Source organism: Eurosta solidaginis, chromosome 4 (assembly GCF_040869045.1).
Source record: "Eurosta solidaginis isolate ZX-2024a chromosome 4, ASM4086904v1, whole genome shotgun sequence".
NCBI lineage: Eukaryota > Metazoa > Arthropoda > Insecta > Diptera > Tephritidae > Eurosta > Eurosta solidaginis.
In genome coordinates, this window is record NC_090322.1 from 5,780,659 (window position 1) to 5,797,815 (window position 17,157).

Here is a 17,157-nt window from a genome sequence, read left to right on the forward strand (position 1 = left end):
TTTTTTTGAAGAATACCAGGTACGTATACCCGAACGATGGAACATACGAACATGGCTCAACCTTTTGTGATTGAATTGTACATTAGTGAAAATGGCATTGCAAATTATTGGGGTTTCCATGTACGTAGGAAGCTCTAGATTTAAGTAGAACCTAGAGAATCTAAAGGGTAATCCAAAGAGGCATCTAACACAAAATCGGAAAAATTGCACATTCATGCTTCTGGCTAGCGGTCTGGCGACGATATAAAATGAAGTAACCGTAGCGGCGAACAGAGTTTGTGGCATTGCAAAGTCAAGATCTAGTTTTTGGTAGATATTATTAAGCTCATTTAGGAAAATTCCGCTTATTTCCAACCTTCTGCAAACGTTCGAATCGCTAAACTGTTGAATAAATAACCCTAATATTCAATAATTCAAAATGGTCTTTATTAGACTACTTTGAGCGTACTTCACAATAACACCTATACTCCACAACCAATAGCGTGCTTAAATCAAACTGATTCCTGACTACTCACCTTGTGCTGCTTTTATGCTCTCCGCTGCTTCATTCGCATACCCCTACTAAGGTATAGTAATTTCTCGAACTTCATGCTTGGTTACCAGCTATATACAGGTATACTTGTAGTTTATAACCATATGCGTGTGTATATGTGAGTACTATTTCGGCTGATGACTACATGCGTTTGTGAGTATCTGATGCTTTGTATGTATGTGTGTACATGATGATTAATGTGTTTATGTAGAATGCTTTATTGTTGTTGTGCCTTTATTTAATTAGTGATACTAATATTCGTCACAATATTGTTAGGGGCAAAATAATGGGAACTAAATCCAACAGAAACCACATGAAAAGGGTAATAAAAAGAAGTATTATATTTAGGACATGTGCTCAAGCAAAGCAGAACAGTCAATTAAACCATTTATAATGCCATAGATGAGCGGCCGCCATAGTGTGGTGATAGCATGCTCATATATACATAAAAATGGGCATGGTCCTTATTCGATTTCGTCTATCTTCGGCAGAAATATTTGGAATCATAATACAAATGTGTGTTAAGACATCGCAACTGGTCTTTGAGTTATGTCTCCCGAGAAAATACTTGACCAATAGTGGTCGGAGCCCATCTGCGAAATATTTTTTATTTATTAGTTTTCTTGTTATAAATACATTTTAGATGTGTTGATAAAAATATTTGTTTCGTAAAGATATTGCCTATTATAATCGTTTAAGATCTCTTTAAAAATGTTTTATATAAAAGTGGGCGTGGTCCTTCACCGATTTCGGTAATTTTTTCCAGACAATAATATATCTCAACACTCACTCAAGTTATCGCGTTCACAGACGGACGGACGGACATTACTAAATGAACTTCCCTTTTCATTCTGAACATATTGATATATGTAAGTCTATATTTACCTCGATTAGTTTATGCATTACAATTTGTGAGCTTTGCTCAGCTGAGTATAAAAACGAAACATTTGGGTAGCTATGAGACTGTTGTCACGCACACTTTGGACGTTACTTGTGTTTGATGTTATTGTGTTAAGAAAACCAGCAGACCTTATGTGTAAATGTGTAATTTTGTTTACTGATATTCAAAGTGTTAACAATAAAAAGGAAAATATTCATGTTGGTGTATTCATTCGTTTTTGTTGCAGACAACAATGTACGCCTTCTGTGTAAGCACCCTGTGAAATTTCAAGCTTCTAGCTGTTAAATAAAGAAGAAATTACGAAAACCCTCTTATCTGAACAATCGGTCGTATGGGGGATATATATGGGGTATTCCATCCCATTTCGACCAATTTTGAACCCGACCCCTTTAGAATTGGCTGAAAGTTTTTCTTCTTTTTCTAGCTTACGAAAGACGTTTTTCAGAATTTTTTCAAATTTTTTCATCCAACTCAAAAAAAGTTATGAATTTTTAAAAAAACACCGTTTTTGTTTTCAAAATGCTATAACTTTTTCAAAAATTGACCGTTTGGGATTTTTTTTTAAATTTGTTTTTAAATGTACTTTTCGGAAAAAATACAAAAAAATTGTTAAAGTTTTTTTTTTAATTTTTCAGTTTTTCGAGATTTTTCGAATTTCGCCATTTTTTTTTTTCTCATAAAAAACTTCAATCAATTCTGCAATCATCCCCACTAATCCCGGAGTGGGCCGATTTTTTTTTTATATTTTTTTATTTAAAAATTTTAAATATTTAACGAGCTCGAGGCCATATACATATATATTCAGATTAAAACCCGGATAGATTGATAGAACCCCATACAACTCTGACCAAAGAACTGTTCTTGGGAGTCGTGCGTTTTTGTATTAAAGAAAATAGGTATTTTAAAGTCAACAATAAAATATATGAACAGCGTGTAGGAATGCCGATGGGGTCACCGGCATCGCCGGTCATAGCAGACATAGTAATGGAGGAATTGCTAACAAAATTTGAAGAGGATATAATAATAATAATAATTTATTTATTTACGGTCTTTAAGACCTAGTTCAAGGTAAAAAAAAAAAAATATATATATATATATATATATAAATAAATTGTATACATTACATGCTTAATGACTTACAGTATAAAAATAATTTTGCTTTAAACTTATTAATATTTTCACAGTCTTTTATCGCATTTGGTAATTCATTGTACATTTTATAACCTATATATTCTAAAGTCTTCTTCGCGAACTCCGTTCTTACTCTAGGCAGTCTTATATTTCCGCTGCTTCTAGTTCCATAGTTATGTATTTCATGATTAAAATGTATTCTCCCGTTCAGATAATTCGGTGTTATTCCTAATTTCATATGATGTATAAATTTCAATGTGAAATAATATATCGACTGTTTTACACTGAGCCAGTTTAACATATTTAGCATTGTAGTTTTTGGTGTTCTAAGCGAACATTTTAAAATTAATCGCATTGCCTTGTTTTGTTGTATCTGCAGTTTTTTTATTTGTGTGTCATTTGCTAATAGCAGGATTGTTGGACAATAGATAAAGTGCGGTTCAATAATTGATCGATACACTAATAATTTGTGTCGTTGACTAATGTATTTACAAGTTCTGTACATAAAACCAATTTTTTTTGCAATTTTGTTTTCTAAATAATTTATGTGTTCTCCAAATCTAAGGTTTTTGTCGATCCAGACTCCTAGATATTTGATCTTGTCTACTTGCTGAATTTCAACATTTCTTATCTTCAGAGTAATATTGCTAAGGGTATTGGCACCCATAATGCTTTGATTTTTGCAAAATATCATACTTTTGGTTTTATCCACGTTCACTTTCAACTTTCTATGGCATAGCCATTTGTAAAGGGAGTCTAAGTCTTCTTGCATTTTCGATACCGCAAAGCCCTCACTTCTTTCACTAATGGTTATCAATGCATCATCCGCAAATAGTCGAATATTGCAATATTTCAAGCATTCTTTAATATCGTTAATATATATTGTAAACAATAGCGGTGCCAATACTGAACCTTGCGGTAGCCCAATATGTACATCAGCAACCGGTGAAACTGCACTTCCAATTATCGTCTTCTGTTTTCTATTACTCAAATAGCTTCTGAACCATTCCAAGGATTTTCCTCTTATCCCATTATTAAACATAACATTCAGCAGTTCCTCTCTATCCACAGTTTCAAAAGCACGTTTTAAGTCTAAAAAGACTGAGATCACAACTTTCTTATCAGTTATATCCTCTTTCCATTCCGCAATAACCATATTCAGTGCGGTTTCGCAAGAATGGCTTTTCCTAAACCCAGATTGTTCAGGTATAATAATTTGGTATTTATCTAGATATGCCACTAATTGATTTTTAACCACCGTTTCCATAATTTTTTCATCTGCGGGTAGCGTATTAATTGGGCGCAGTTCCTCTGGCCTTACTGTATTTTTGACTTTTTCCGCAGGTACTATAGTTGATACTTTCCAGCAATTTGGAACAATGCTACTGTTTATTGATTCATTTATTATATCTTTGTAGAAGTGAGCAATGTAAATCATGGCATCTTTAAATACCCCCTCCGACAAAAGCTTTTTTCCACCATATTTGTTTCTAAAAGATTTAGAAATGTTCATTATATCATCTAACTCTACGTCGGTGAATTGAAAAGTTTCAATTGCATTATTTACACTTGTTTCTGCCGCAATCGGAATTATTTCAATGCTATCATTAATTTCAGCTATGCTCTGTATAAAAAATGTATTTAGGGCATTGGCTATATCGTATTCCTTCTCGAGGCATTCACCGTTAATTACTATTTTGCTAACGACCTTTCTGTCATCGGTGAGCTCAGCAAGATGTTTTAAAGACTTCCACATCCGCTTCATGTCTCCTGCACTATCGAGCACTTTATCTTCCATATATTTCTTCTTTTTATACATAACAGTTTTTTTATATCTTTTTTTTATGCCATTATAATCCACCCAGTTGCCAGTATTTCTAGCAGTATTATAGAATTCAATTTTTCTTTTGTGCAGTTCCCTTAGCTCACGGTCATACCACTTATTCCTCAGTTGTATTTGGATCCTCTTCTCATACGTCAATGCTTGCATAGCTCCAGTTAAAATATTGTTCAGGATCTCAGTTCTACGTTCTATTCCTACATGATGCGTCTCAAAAGCCCCGTTTGCTAACAAAATATGTTGACGATCTGTTTGCCATTGTGAAAACGAATTCAGTGGAAGACATGATAAATCTATTAAACAGCTACAATAGAACTATCAAATTTACATTTGAAATTGAAAAAGATGGATTACTACCATATCTAGATACGCTGGTAGTAAGAAAGCATAATAAGTTATCCTTTGATTGGTACAAAAGACCCACTGCATCGGGCAGATTGATAAATTTTTATTCAAAGCACGACAAATCAACCATAGTCAACACAGCCAAAAACTTTATCAAGAGAGTTTTATCAATCAGTGATACGATATACCATGGAAAAAATATAGAAATCATTACGAAAATTCTGAAAGACAACGATTTTCCTTTAGGTCTAATAAGAGGCTATATTCACGACTATTTTACAAAAGCTAACACCAATCAAACCTTTAATGATAAAACTAATAAAATATATAAGACATCCACGCATGTTCCGGGGCTATCAAATAGAATGAAATATTCCAAAATGTATGACCGTGAGAGATTTAAAATAGCATTTACTTATAATAATACCGTCCAGAAAATATTCAGTAATACAAAAAGCAAAATAGAAAAATATGACAAATCGGACGTTATATACCGGATTCCTTGCAAAAATGACGGGTCCTACGTATGCCCGAAGGTATATGTTGGTACAACTAAGTCCAGATTAAAAACAAGGATTTCCGCCCATAAATCAAATTTAAAAAATCGCGACCACCCTAATGAAAACAAAACAGCTTTAAGTCAGCATTGCAGAGAAACCGGGCACACTCCAGATTTTGAGAACGTAGCAATAATGCAACAGGAGAAGCATTACAACAAAAGATACACACTTGAGATGTTGTTTATTATTAACGAACCGAGAGAGAAACGAATGAACTACAAAGCAGATACGGAAAAATGCGCGTCGGCATACCGCCAACTGATCAACAGGAGCAACAGGAGAGCACTATGAGAGTTTCGCCTATTATTTAGTTAGTTTAATGTATTGCTGTTTGTGTAAAAATTTGTTTACCATTACTGTATATTTTTTGGATGTTTACTTTTTCGGTTCTATTGCCTTCTTGTACTTATGTTTAATATTGTAAAATTAGTCGACAAGCTACACCCAAGAGTGTAAGTTTATAAATAGGTTTTTATATTATTTATGATTTTAATGTTTCATGTTTGTTTTTTACAGTCTTGAGAATGACCTCAGATTGAGGTCGAAATATCGACTAAATAAAATTTAAAATATATACATATATATAAAATCTATTCGGGTTTTAATCTGAATATATATGTATATGGCCTGGATCTCGTTAAATATTTAAAATTTATAAATCTAAGGCCGAAAATAATCAGAAGATAATTTTTTTATTTAATTGAAAAAAAATTTCAAAAATAAAAATTTTTTTTTATCAATTTTATTTATATAACAAAAACATGTAAGAAAATGATTTTTAAGTATTCTTTTCTTTATATATTATGGTAATCTACGATATAAATAACCAGGATTAATGACTGACACAGTAAACATGTACATAAGTTTTCTAAAAATAATAAAAATAATAAATAAAAAGAATACTTAAAAATCTTTTTCTTACATTTTTTTGTTATATAAATAAAATTGATAAAAAAAAATTTTTTTTTTTCAATTAAATAAAAAAAAGTCGGCCCACTCCGGGATTAGTGGGGATGATTGCAGAATTGATTGAAGTTTTTTATGAGAAAAAAAAATCTCGAAAAACTGAAAAATTAAAAAAAAAACTTTAAACATTTGTTTGTATTTTTTCCGAAAAGTACATTTAAAAACAAATTTAAAAAAAAAAGATCCCAAACGATCAGTTTTTGAAAAAGTTATAGCATTTTGAAAACAAAAACGGCGTTTTTTTTTAAATTCATAACTTTTTTTGAGTTGGATGAAAAAATTTGAAAAAATTCTGAAAAACGTCTTTCGTAAGCTAGAAAAAGAAGAAAAACTTTCAGCCAATTCTAAAGGGGTCGGGTTCAAAATTGGTCGAAATGGGATGGAATACGCCATATATACTATAGTTGTCCCATCCGGTCGGTTCCGAAAAATGATTAATCAGACACCCAAATACACCCGTTCACCAATTTCATCTAGATATCTCAAAAATTGAAGGACTAGTTTGCATTCAAATGGACATACAGATAGGCGGGCATGGCTAAATCAACTCAGCTCGTCATACTGATCATCCTATAAGTCCTTAGATTCGTGACAAACTTAATACACTATTTCATTTTGATGAAAAGCATAATAAATTAATATTGTAACGAATTTTGGGAAATTCCACTTATTCCAAGCCTTCTGCTAACGTTCGAATCGCTAAACTGTTGAATAAATAACTCCAATATTCAATGATGCAAAATGGTCTTTATTAGACTACTTTGATGTCGAACAAGCTATGATTGAAAGGGACATAAGCCATATAATAATACGGTGGGTGCTGTCCATGTTAAATAGTAGAAAAATCCATTTGGAACTGTGAGGGACTTAGGGATTTAGGGACAACTGAATCAATTGCGGCCACAAGAGGATGCCCACAAGGTGGTGTGCTCTCCCCTCTCCTGTGGACCCTGGTCATAGATGACCTCCTTCAGTTAATGAAAACCAAGGGATTTGACACACAAGGATATGCATATGACCTAGTTATTTGCATCACAGGGATGCACGAAGATACAATATCAGATCGCATGCAACAAGCCCTTTGCATCATAGAGACGTGGTGCGATACCAAAGGATTGTCTATAAATCCTAACAAAAATACAAATATCTAGGGGTCACATTGCATAGAACCCTCACGTGGAATGATCATTTGGATGCTATCCTAAACAAGGCAACAAGAGCTTTCTTCGCCTGTACTCGTTCTACGAACAAAAAAAGGGGTTTATATGTCCAAAAATGGTATATTGGACATTTAATACTGTTGTAAGGCCAATAGTCACCTATGCTTCCCTAGTTTGGTGGCAAAAGGCCACGCAAAGAACGGCAACGGCTAAACTAAGCAAACTGCATCGACTAGTTTGCGTTGGCATAATGGGTGCGATGAGAACCGCCCCTGCTGACGCACTTTGCTTTAGTGGGAATACCTCCCTTCCCTATTCTGATAGAGAAAGAGGCAATACTAGGTGCACTAAGGCTTCCAAATATTTCTGAGTTGATGAGAGGAAATATGATAGGGCATATGAAAGTAATAATAAAATTCATAGGAAATCCCTCATTACAACTGCGTGACGTAATGTCCCCTAAGCTCAGAATCTCCCGGAACTTTGAAGTGTCCACTGTGGACAGGACCCACTGGGAAATAGGGAATCCTTATAACGACCCTGACTTAGAGGTCTGGCTCACGGATGGATCGAAATTCGATGACGGAAGAACGGGAGCTGTCAGGCCAAACTTCAAAAAATCGATACCAATGGGATGCTACCCCACCATATTTCAGGCAGAAATTCATTCAATAGAAGTCTGTGGTAGAGAATGTCTGCGGAGAGGCTCAACATCGAAGAGCATCTACATTATGTCGGACAGCCAGGCGGCACTGCGTGCCTTGCAATCCTACACAGTTTCATCTAAGCTAGTGGATGAATGCACTGAAACCCTTGATTCCCTGGAAACCAAAAACAAGGTTTTGTTAGGATGGGTTCCCGGACATCAGGGACATGAAGGTAATGAACATGCAGATTACCTAGCAAAGCAGGATGCTACATCAGCATTCTATGGCCCAGAGCCCTTTTGTGGACTTACAAAAGCACACACCAGGGAAGCTATAAGTGACTGGGAAACTAAACAGTTCAGACGTCACTGTATTGATTACCCAGGACAAAGGCAGGCCAAACTGTTTATACTTCCGGCAACGAAAGTATCAGCCAAACTCATTAACCTAAGCAGGGAGAATCCAAGAACTCTTACTGGGTACTATACGAGACACTGCGGTCTACGATATCACCTAAGTAAATTAAATCTATCTGATACCAAAATGTGTCGTTTCTGTGAGCTGGATAATGAAACGCCGGTTCACATTCTCTGCGAATACGTCGGTCTAGCTAGGCAGAGATTATCTCATCTAGGTGGTGGGACTCTAAATCCCTATGTGATATGGAGTAAAAAGCCTGAAGAGGTACTTAGATACATCAAAAGCCTCCAGATACAAAATTAGGCTGAAAGGTCTTGCACAATAGATCTGCACAAAGGTCGCAGTGCTTCCAGACCTATCAATAATAATAATATACTACTTTGAGAGTACTTCACAATAACTCTTACTTCACAACTAATTGCGTGTTTAAATCAATCTGCTTGCTTACTACTCAGCTTGATCTGTTTTTATACTCTCGGTTTCCTCTTTCACCCATTTCTCCTAAGATCTAGTAATTTCTTGAACTTCATGCTTGGTTACCAGCATATACATGTATATTTGTAGTTTGTAGCCGGATGCGTGTGTATGTGTGAGTACCACTTCGGCTGATGCTGACATGCGTTTGTGAGTAGCTCTCCGCTGCCTTGTATGTATGTGTGTATGATGATTGCTTTGTTTACGTACATACGAGTGGCAGCTTGCTTTATTGTTGTCGTGCCTTTATTTAATAACCGCTTAGTGATGTGAGTATCACTTAGAGATGGTAAAATTCGCCACAATATCTATTTGATTAGCAAAACAGGATCATATACATATGATCTCTTTTTTTCTTCTCAACATCAATAACTAAAATAGAACACAATAAAATGAATTAAAATAAGACAAAGTAAAATACCAATTTTATTTTTAATAAAAAAAAAAATTATGTAAAAAAATTGTAAGGCGCGATAACCTTTGAAGAGATGTTGGGCCGAGCTTCTCATCCAATTTGCGTCGTGCTCCTTTTCAGTTTTTCCTACAAATGGGTAGGATGGGACCTACTTGTTTAAGACCGATTCCGAACGGAGTGCTTCCCAAACACTGCCGAGGGGCGGGGCGACCGCTTTTAGAAAAATTTTCTTCTATTTGAAAAAACCTGTTTCTGAAATTTTGATGTTGCTTTGCCCTGAACACAGCTACTTCGGTGCGGTAGGCGGAGCACGTTACCATCACACCACGGCGGCTGCAAAAAAAAAATAAACTAAAATAAAATAAAACAAATTAGGATAAAATAAAATAGAATAACGGTAAAAAAAGGGAAGGGAAAGGAAATGGAAAGAAAACAAAAAAAGGAAAGCAAACGAATGGAAAGTAAAGGAAAGGGAAGGAACGGAAAAAAATAAGGGAAGTAAAAAAAAAGAAAGAAAAGGAAAGGATGGGAATGGAAGCAAAAGGAAATCAAAGGAATAGTGCCGTCGATAGTGTTTGAATTTCAACAGCGAAATCTAGCTTAGATGAAAAAGGCCGAGTTGCTTAAAATTTCTTGTTTTGAACTATAGCCATTTATCGCTGTATATCTATATCAACATTCAGGTTGATATTTAAAAAACTCTTTTATTTTCGGTTTGAAATATAAAATTTATTTTTATTTATTTTTGAGTTTAAATATTTTCCAACTAATTAGATAATTAGAAGTTATTCAAAAATTTTAAGTTAACACGAAAACTCAATTAAAAATTATTTTAAAAATTAAAGTAAAGAATACAAAGTAGTTAACACTATATTTACTCCCCCTCCAAGAAAATTTAAAACAAACAAATTATTAATTAATATTAAATGTAACCTTTTTTTGTTTTTTGTTGTTTAATGTATTTGTATTTGTATTTAAATTAGTGTTAATAAGTATGTTTGCTGGTTTAAGTAAATCAATTGAAATCTTTTTAATAGTATTTTTGTATTGAATTGTAAATGTTTTATGTTTCTTAGATATAACTTTAAAAGGTCCTTCATAAGGTGATTCTAAATTAGATTTACGAAGAACTTTAACAAAAACATACTCACAATTTTCTAATTTTTTAGGAACGAAAAAGTTTTCTTTGTTATGATGAAAAACTTTAGAACGAACAAGCGAAAAATATTCTCTTATTTTATGAAGAGCGTCATTAGAAAAATCATGTTCTTTATTACTATTTGAAATAATTAATTCACCAGGTATTCTAAGTGTTGGCCATAAACAAGTTCAGCAGATGAACATTTTAAATCTTCTTTATAGAAGTTCGTAAACCAAGTAGAATGAATGGTAAAATGTCAGACCAATGAACCGAGTCGTTTGATGCTATAATTGCTGCTTTTAAAGTTCGAAGAAATCTCTCTATCATGCCACTTGCTTGGGGATGGTAAGGAGATGTATGAATTTTATGAGAACCTAAAAGTTTAGTTAATTCCGTAAAAAATTTTAAAGTGAATTGTGAACCTTGATCTACTGTAATATTTAATTGTATACCAACTCGTGGTATATAATTTTGAATAAAAGTTTTTACTATAGTATTTGTTGAAATCTCTTTAAGTGGATAAGCTTCAGGACAACGTGAAAATCTATCAATAATTGTTAAAATATAAGAACTTTCTAAATTATTTAATAATTTGGGAAAAATTTAAACAACGTGACATCAGGACGGACAAGGCGACAGCTGTTTCGATTATACCTTGTAAATCTCTTCAAAGCCTTTTCTCCCGGGAGTGGGAGTCGAACCCGCACTCCTACGATAGTTGAGATGGTTATAAACGCATTCAGCTACGTCATGCCTTAGTTGTTGTAAAGTTTTTCCCAATTACCTTCTTTTTGCATATTTTAATCTTTTACACATTGCATACTTCGTATGCAATTATGTGTTAAAGCTATGCTTGGTACGGCGGTTTTCAAAGAAACTTTGGTTTTGTTGCTGTTTTTGTTCTATTTATAGAACTACAACGAATTAACCAATTTTGTCTTTTTGTATGATTTAATAATCGGGGATTGCCCGTATTGCTTTTTTTTAAATGTATGAAAACATTTATTTGAAGCAATTTTTTAATTTTATAATTTATTTAATAATTTGGGAAAAATTTAAACAACGTGACATCAGGACGGACAAGGCGACAGCTGTTTCGATTATGCCTTGTAAATCTCTTCAAAGCCTTTTCTTCCGGGCGTGGGAGTCGAACCCGCACTCCTACGATAGTTGAGATGGTTATAAACGCATTCAGCTACGTCATGCCTTAGTTGTTGTAAAGTTTTTCCCAATTACCTTCTTTTTGCATATTTTAGTATTTTACATATTGCATACTTCGTATGCAATTATGTGTTAAAGCTATGCTTGGTACGGCGGTTTTCAAAGAAACTTTGGTTTTGTTGCTGTTTTTGTTCTATTTAGGGAGTGGGAGTCGAACCCGCACTCCTACGATAGTTGAGATGGGTTTAAACGCATTCGCCTTGTCCGTCCTGATGTCAGCATCCGTTATATCAAATGAATTCGAATGCGAGTTAAAATCATGACACAAACACCGGAAAGGTTCATTTAATTCGAAATTAGTTCTGCACTGCCTCAAAAGAAGAGGTTTGTAATGTCTTGACGCTCGTGATGGGACATTGAAGTTTACTTCGTTCAAAAGAAATGGGCTAGAAATTAGTCCATTCAGTAGTTTAGCCATAAATAATACGCCTAGCATTTCTCTACGACTAGCGAGAGTTGGAAGATTGATAAGCTTTAACCGACTAGTATAAGGTGGAAGATTATATACAGAGTCCCAATGAAAATTCCTTAAAGAAAAAAGTAAAAATTGCTTCTGTATTGACTCAAGCCTATCTGCATGAACTTGATATCGCGGATTCCAGACTACTGATCCGTATTCTAGTATCGGTCTAACTAATGTGGTAAAAAGGGCTTTGGTTACATAAGGGTCACTAAATTCTTTAGACCATCTCTTCACGAATTATAGAACACCTCTAGCCTTATTGGCAGTAGTCACAATATTAAAGTTGAAACTAAGTTTAGCATCCATGGTGACTCCCAAGTCAATAAAATAATTTACTGATATAAGACAAAAATTATCAATTACGTAAGAGGCTGCTGGCAACGATCTCTGAGAGAGGCACATGAACTTACATTTATTGATGTTCAGCGGCATTGAATTGGCGTTGCACCAAGCAACTAAGTAGTTTAAATCCACCTGAAGCAAGGGACGTTCTTCAATATACGCATAGGACCTAAAAAGTTTCAAATCATCAGCATACATTAAAATTTTGGAATATTTTATTATGGTACAGATATAATTAATAAATAGCAAGAACAGAATCGGACCGAGATGACTGCCCTGTGGGACGCCAGAGGGAACATTAATCACATCTGAAAGAGTATTTTTAAAAATTACTTGTTGCGTTCTACCGCAGAGATACGAAGATAGCCACTGAGTGAGCCCAGGTTGGAAGCCAAGTCGATCCAGCTTGTGGATAAGCAATGAATGGGAAACTTTGTCAAATGCTTTACTGAAATCAGTGTAAATAACATCGATGTGAAGCTTTTCTCTAAATCCATTAGAAATATGAGTTGTGAATTAAAGTAGGTTGGTAATGGTAGATTTGCCTTTACATAATCCATGTTGAGAGTCTGCAATCAATGCAGAAATGGAAAATGTTAGCTGATTGGTAACAATGGCTTCAAATACCTTTGGTATGGCAGACAATTTTGCAATTCCTCGATAATTTTCTACACATGACCTACTGCCGTTTTTGTGGAGGGGTATTAGAAAAGATTCCTTCCAAGCAGAAGGAAAAACTCCATGTTTTAGGGACATGTTGAATAACTAAATCAATAAATGTGTTCTGCGCATTTTTTGAGAAAACATGTGGGAATTAGGTCAGGACCGTATTTATAAGATTCCTTCAAAGAAGTTAAATATGTAAGAACCTCTTCTGGAGATATTGATGGAATATTAATTGCGTTAAGTGAGTTAAGTTGATACGGGTATTCGCTAGACAAAGAAATAAATTCAACGGAATAGTTAGATTTGAAGAATTGTGCAAATAAGTTAGGAATATCTTGATCGTCGCTAGAGAAATCATCACGGTATTTTATATCAGAAGGAAAGCCTTTAACCCTACGTTTAGAGTTCACGAAATCATAGAAAGCTTTCGGATTGCAAGTTATTTTCTTTTTCATCGCACAGAGATAGGTATTGTAACACTTTTTATTTAATTCAAAATATTTATGACGCAATATAGAGTACTTCAAGTAGTCGGAGTATGAACCCGTCTTCTTGTACAGCTTGAAGGAACGCGTTTTTTTTTTGTTTTTTTAAATATTTCAGTTCTTTGGTGTACCATATTTGGATTAGTTCAGTGGAAACACGTTTACGCTTAGGTACATGTCTTTCCAGAATAGCGTGAATGATGGCATTGAAGTCAGAAACGTTTTTGTCAATATCTGCACCGTATTTGGGCCAAACTATTGTAGATAAAATTTGGTTGAGTTTATTAAAATTAGCCTTCGCGAATTCGAATCTAAAACTAGAGTCGCTTTCTGTGGTAGTGCAACTCCGAGAACTTTCTTCCAATTCGTAAACTATTTCCAGCGAAGGATGGTAAGGGTCCTCAGGTACAGTAAGACGTTCACCCCTCCTAAGAATGGATTTTGATGTATCATCAACAAATACCAGATCAAGTAACCTCCCGAATATGTTTGGAACTATATTTATCTATCTGTCTTAGGCAAAGTTCAGTTATTTCAGCTAAAAAGTCGATGCTGGACAATTTTGAAGAAACCGGTGCAATACCATGGTGGGATGTGGTCCATGATACGTGCGGAAGATTAAAGTCACCCAAGGCAATTATCGAGTCAATAGGCTTCAACGTTGAATAATACGTCAGTAATGAAATATGGTTCATATACACGGAGGGATCTGAAGATGGTGGGATATAGCAAATGGCAATATAGGTAAAACCTATTCCCAGCTGGGTTCTAATGCACTTAAATTCCGTAGCTTCAATAACAGGTAAATTTACCTCAGCGGAAGGTATAGAAGAATGTACCGCGAGCAAAACTCCACCTCCAACTCTGTTCAAGCGCTCATTGCTATATATTTGGTAATCATTGCAAAGAATCTCCGAATTAAAAATATGAGGCTTTAACCAAGTTTCAATAAAAGCGATGATATTGTAATTACAGTTAAATTATCTCAAGTATAGTTCAGTTAGTTTCGTGTTTAGGCCTCTTACATTTTGATAAAATATATTAAGGACAGATTTAATATTTAGTTTTTTGCAGCATTATTGTTATGAGGAACGGTAGCAAGATTACGAATATTAACATTGCGTCTATGCTCGAATTCACGCACAAAGGCTTCGGGTGGCCAAAATGATTTATTCAAAATTGTTTCAAAATGTTGCGCTGATACGTCAATCCTAAATGACGAAATGTCTCTAGGATAATTAAAATTAAATTTACGAATAGTCACATTTTCAGATTTAAGTTTACTTATGATGTACGACTTCAGGTCCTCAAGCGAAACAGATTTTTTTTATTTATTTTGGTTTTAGTTAAATAAAATTGTGCAAAAATTTGAACAAAATGCCAAGCAATTTGAATACGGTATTAAATACTTTAATTTTCATTTTAATAATTATGAAATGATTTCTAGATTTAAAACAAATAAAAAATAAAAAGTAATTAATATTAAATTAAAAAGAAAAAAAAAAATAGTTACAAAAAATGGTTGCACATTCAACAAATTAAAATATGTAAATAAAAAATTATGTAAATAAATGTTAAATAAGACATGCAAAAACACAAAAAAGAAACCCAAAGAGCAGGCAGGTTTTGCCAAAACTGCAGTAAAATAAAAAAAATGTAGAATGAAAAAAGAAAATCGAGATTATAAAAAATGGATTATCTAAAAATAAAGGCTATATTTGAAAAAAAAAGAAATATAAAAACTAACTATTGTTAAATTATAAATTTTTGAAATCAAAAAAAAAATTAATACTGTAGATATATAAACCTTAGTTTACATAAATAAGACCATACAAATAAATAAAACAAAAATATTAATAAAATAAATAAACGCTTAACAAATTCGTAAACTGCGCGTGCATTAGAAATTAGAAATTTGTCAGAAATTTTTAGTATCAAAATATGAAATATTTGAAAATTTTATTATTTAAAAAATTTTCGTTTATTTAAGAACGATACATACAGCAGCCAATAGAAAAATATAAGTGGTAATTTATAATTTTTTTATTTTCGATATTTTAAGAAAAAAACTTATATAAATTTTGTAGCTGAAACGAAGCTCAAAGATGTTTTCGAAAAAATTCGAGGAAAATCTACGCAAATTCGAAACTTTTTTGTAGTCTTCGGAATTTTTTTGAGTATGCAGTTTTGTAGCCCAACCCATTTTAGTCTAACAAAGTACAAGTTATAGATCTTTCAAATTTCTAATTAATTTTTGACAGTTCCGAGGGCTGTTTTAGATTCTTCTCTATACAAAGTGTGGAAAATTGGTTCAATCAACACGAATTTTGAGTGACCTATAAATTTTACGTTGTTAACCTAAAATTGATTGGGCTACGAAAATGCATACTCAAAAAACTGCGGAAAACTCTAAATAAAATGTTTAATTCATTTTTTTCAAAAACCTTTTTGAGTTTGGGATGCATTACAAAATTGAGGCAATTTTGTTCTTAAAAACAGATGAATTTAATTTACGAAAGTTGTTTAAATAAATTTTTTTCGAAAACGTTTTTATAGCTTCAGTTACAAAATTCATTGAAGTTTTTTCTTTGATTTCAAAAATTAAAAATTTCATTTTGCTTATCAGCGATTCTGCTATTCGACAGACTTTTATTGCGGATATACGAGGGACCGCAATTCATTTCTTTTACAAATTGGCAAACTAGAACCTTATTTCTTTATTTGCTATTCTTTTATTTCTTTTAAATATACTGCATGAAAATGTATTCACTTTGCCATTCTCAGAAACCAATTTTCGAAACGTGCTTCCACGTCTATTGAGCCAGCTCCAAAACACAAGTTTTGAATGCATCAGGGACTACGTTATTCCTAGTTATTGGCTTTGCAGTTAGCTCATTCAGGAACACTGAGTGTAAGATCGCTCTATTTTGGTTCAAAATATATCATATCAAAATTCACTTCAAAAACACTAATCCTCCGTAAAAGTTCAAGTCTGTTTGTATGATTTAATAATCGGGGATTGCCCGTATTGCTTTTTTTTTTAAATGTATGAAAACATTTATTTGAACCAATTTTTTAATTTTATAATTTATTTAATAATTTGGGAAAAATTTAAACAACGTGACATCAGGACGGACAAGGCGACAGCTGTTTCGATTATACCTTGTAAATCTCTTCGTATGCAATTATGTGTTAAAGCTATGCTTGGTACGGCGGTTTTCAAAGAAACTTTGGTTTTGTTGCTGTTTTTGTTCTATTTATAGAACTACAACGAATTAACCAATTTTGTCTGTTTGTATGATTTAATAATCGGGGATTGCCCCGTATTGCCCTTTTTTTTTTAAATGTATGAAAACATTTATTTGAACCAATTTTTTAATTTTATAATTTATTTAATAATTTGGGAAAAATTTAAACAACGTGACATCAGGACGGACAAGGCGACAGC

The 17,157-nt window shown here is 33.4% G+C and overlaps 2 protein-coding genes across 10 annotated transcripts in view; one reads left to right on the forward strand and one right to left on the reverse strand.

The window, feature by feature from the left end:
- LOC137248865 (serine-rich adhesin for platelets-like) overlaps nucleotides 1-17,157 on the forward strand; it is a 124,195-nt gene that overhangs the window by 88,721 nt on the left and 18,317 nt on the right. The gene's annotated exons all lie outside the window — the stretch shown is intronic.
- The window catches only part of Usf, a 61,635-nt gene continuing 53,859 nt past the window's right edge, over nucleotides 9,382-17,157 (reverse strand). The window contains exon 5 of the mRNA XM_067779821.1: nucleotides 9,382-9,724. Coding sequence (XP_067635922.1) covers nucleotides 9,508-9,724 — 217 coding nt within the window. The 3' untranslated portion in view covers nucleotides 9,382-9,507. The remainder of the gene's footprint in view (nucleotides 9,725-17,157) is intronic.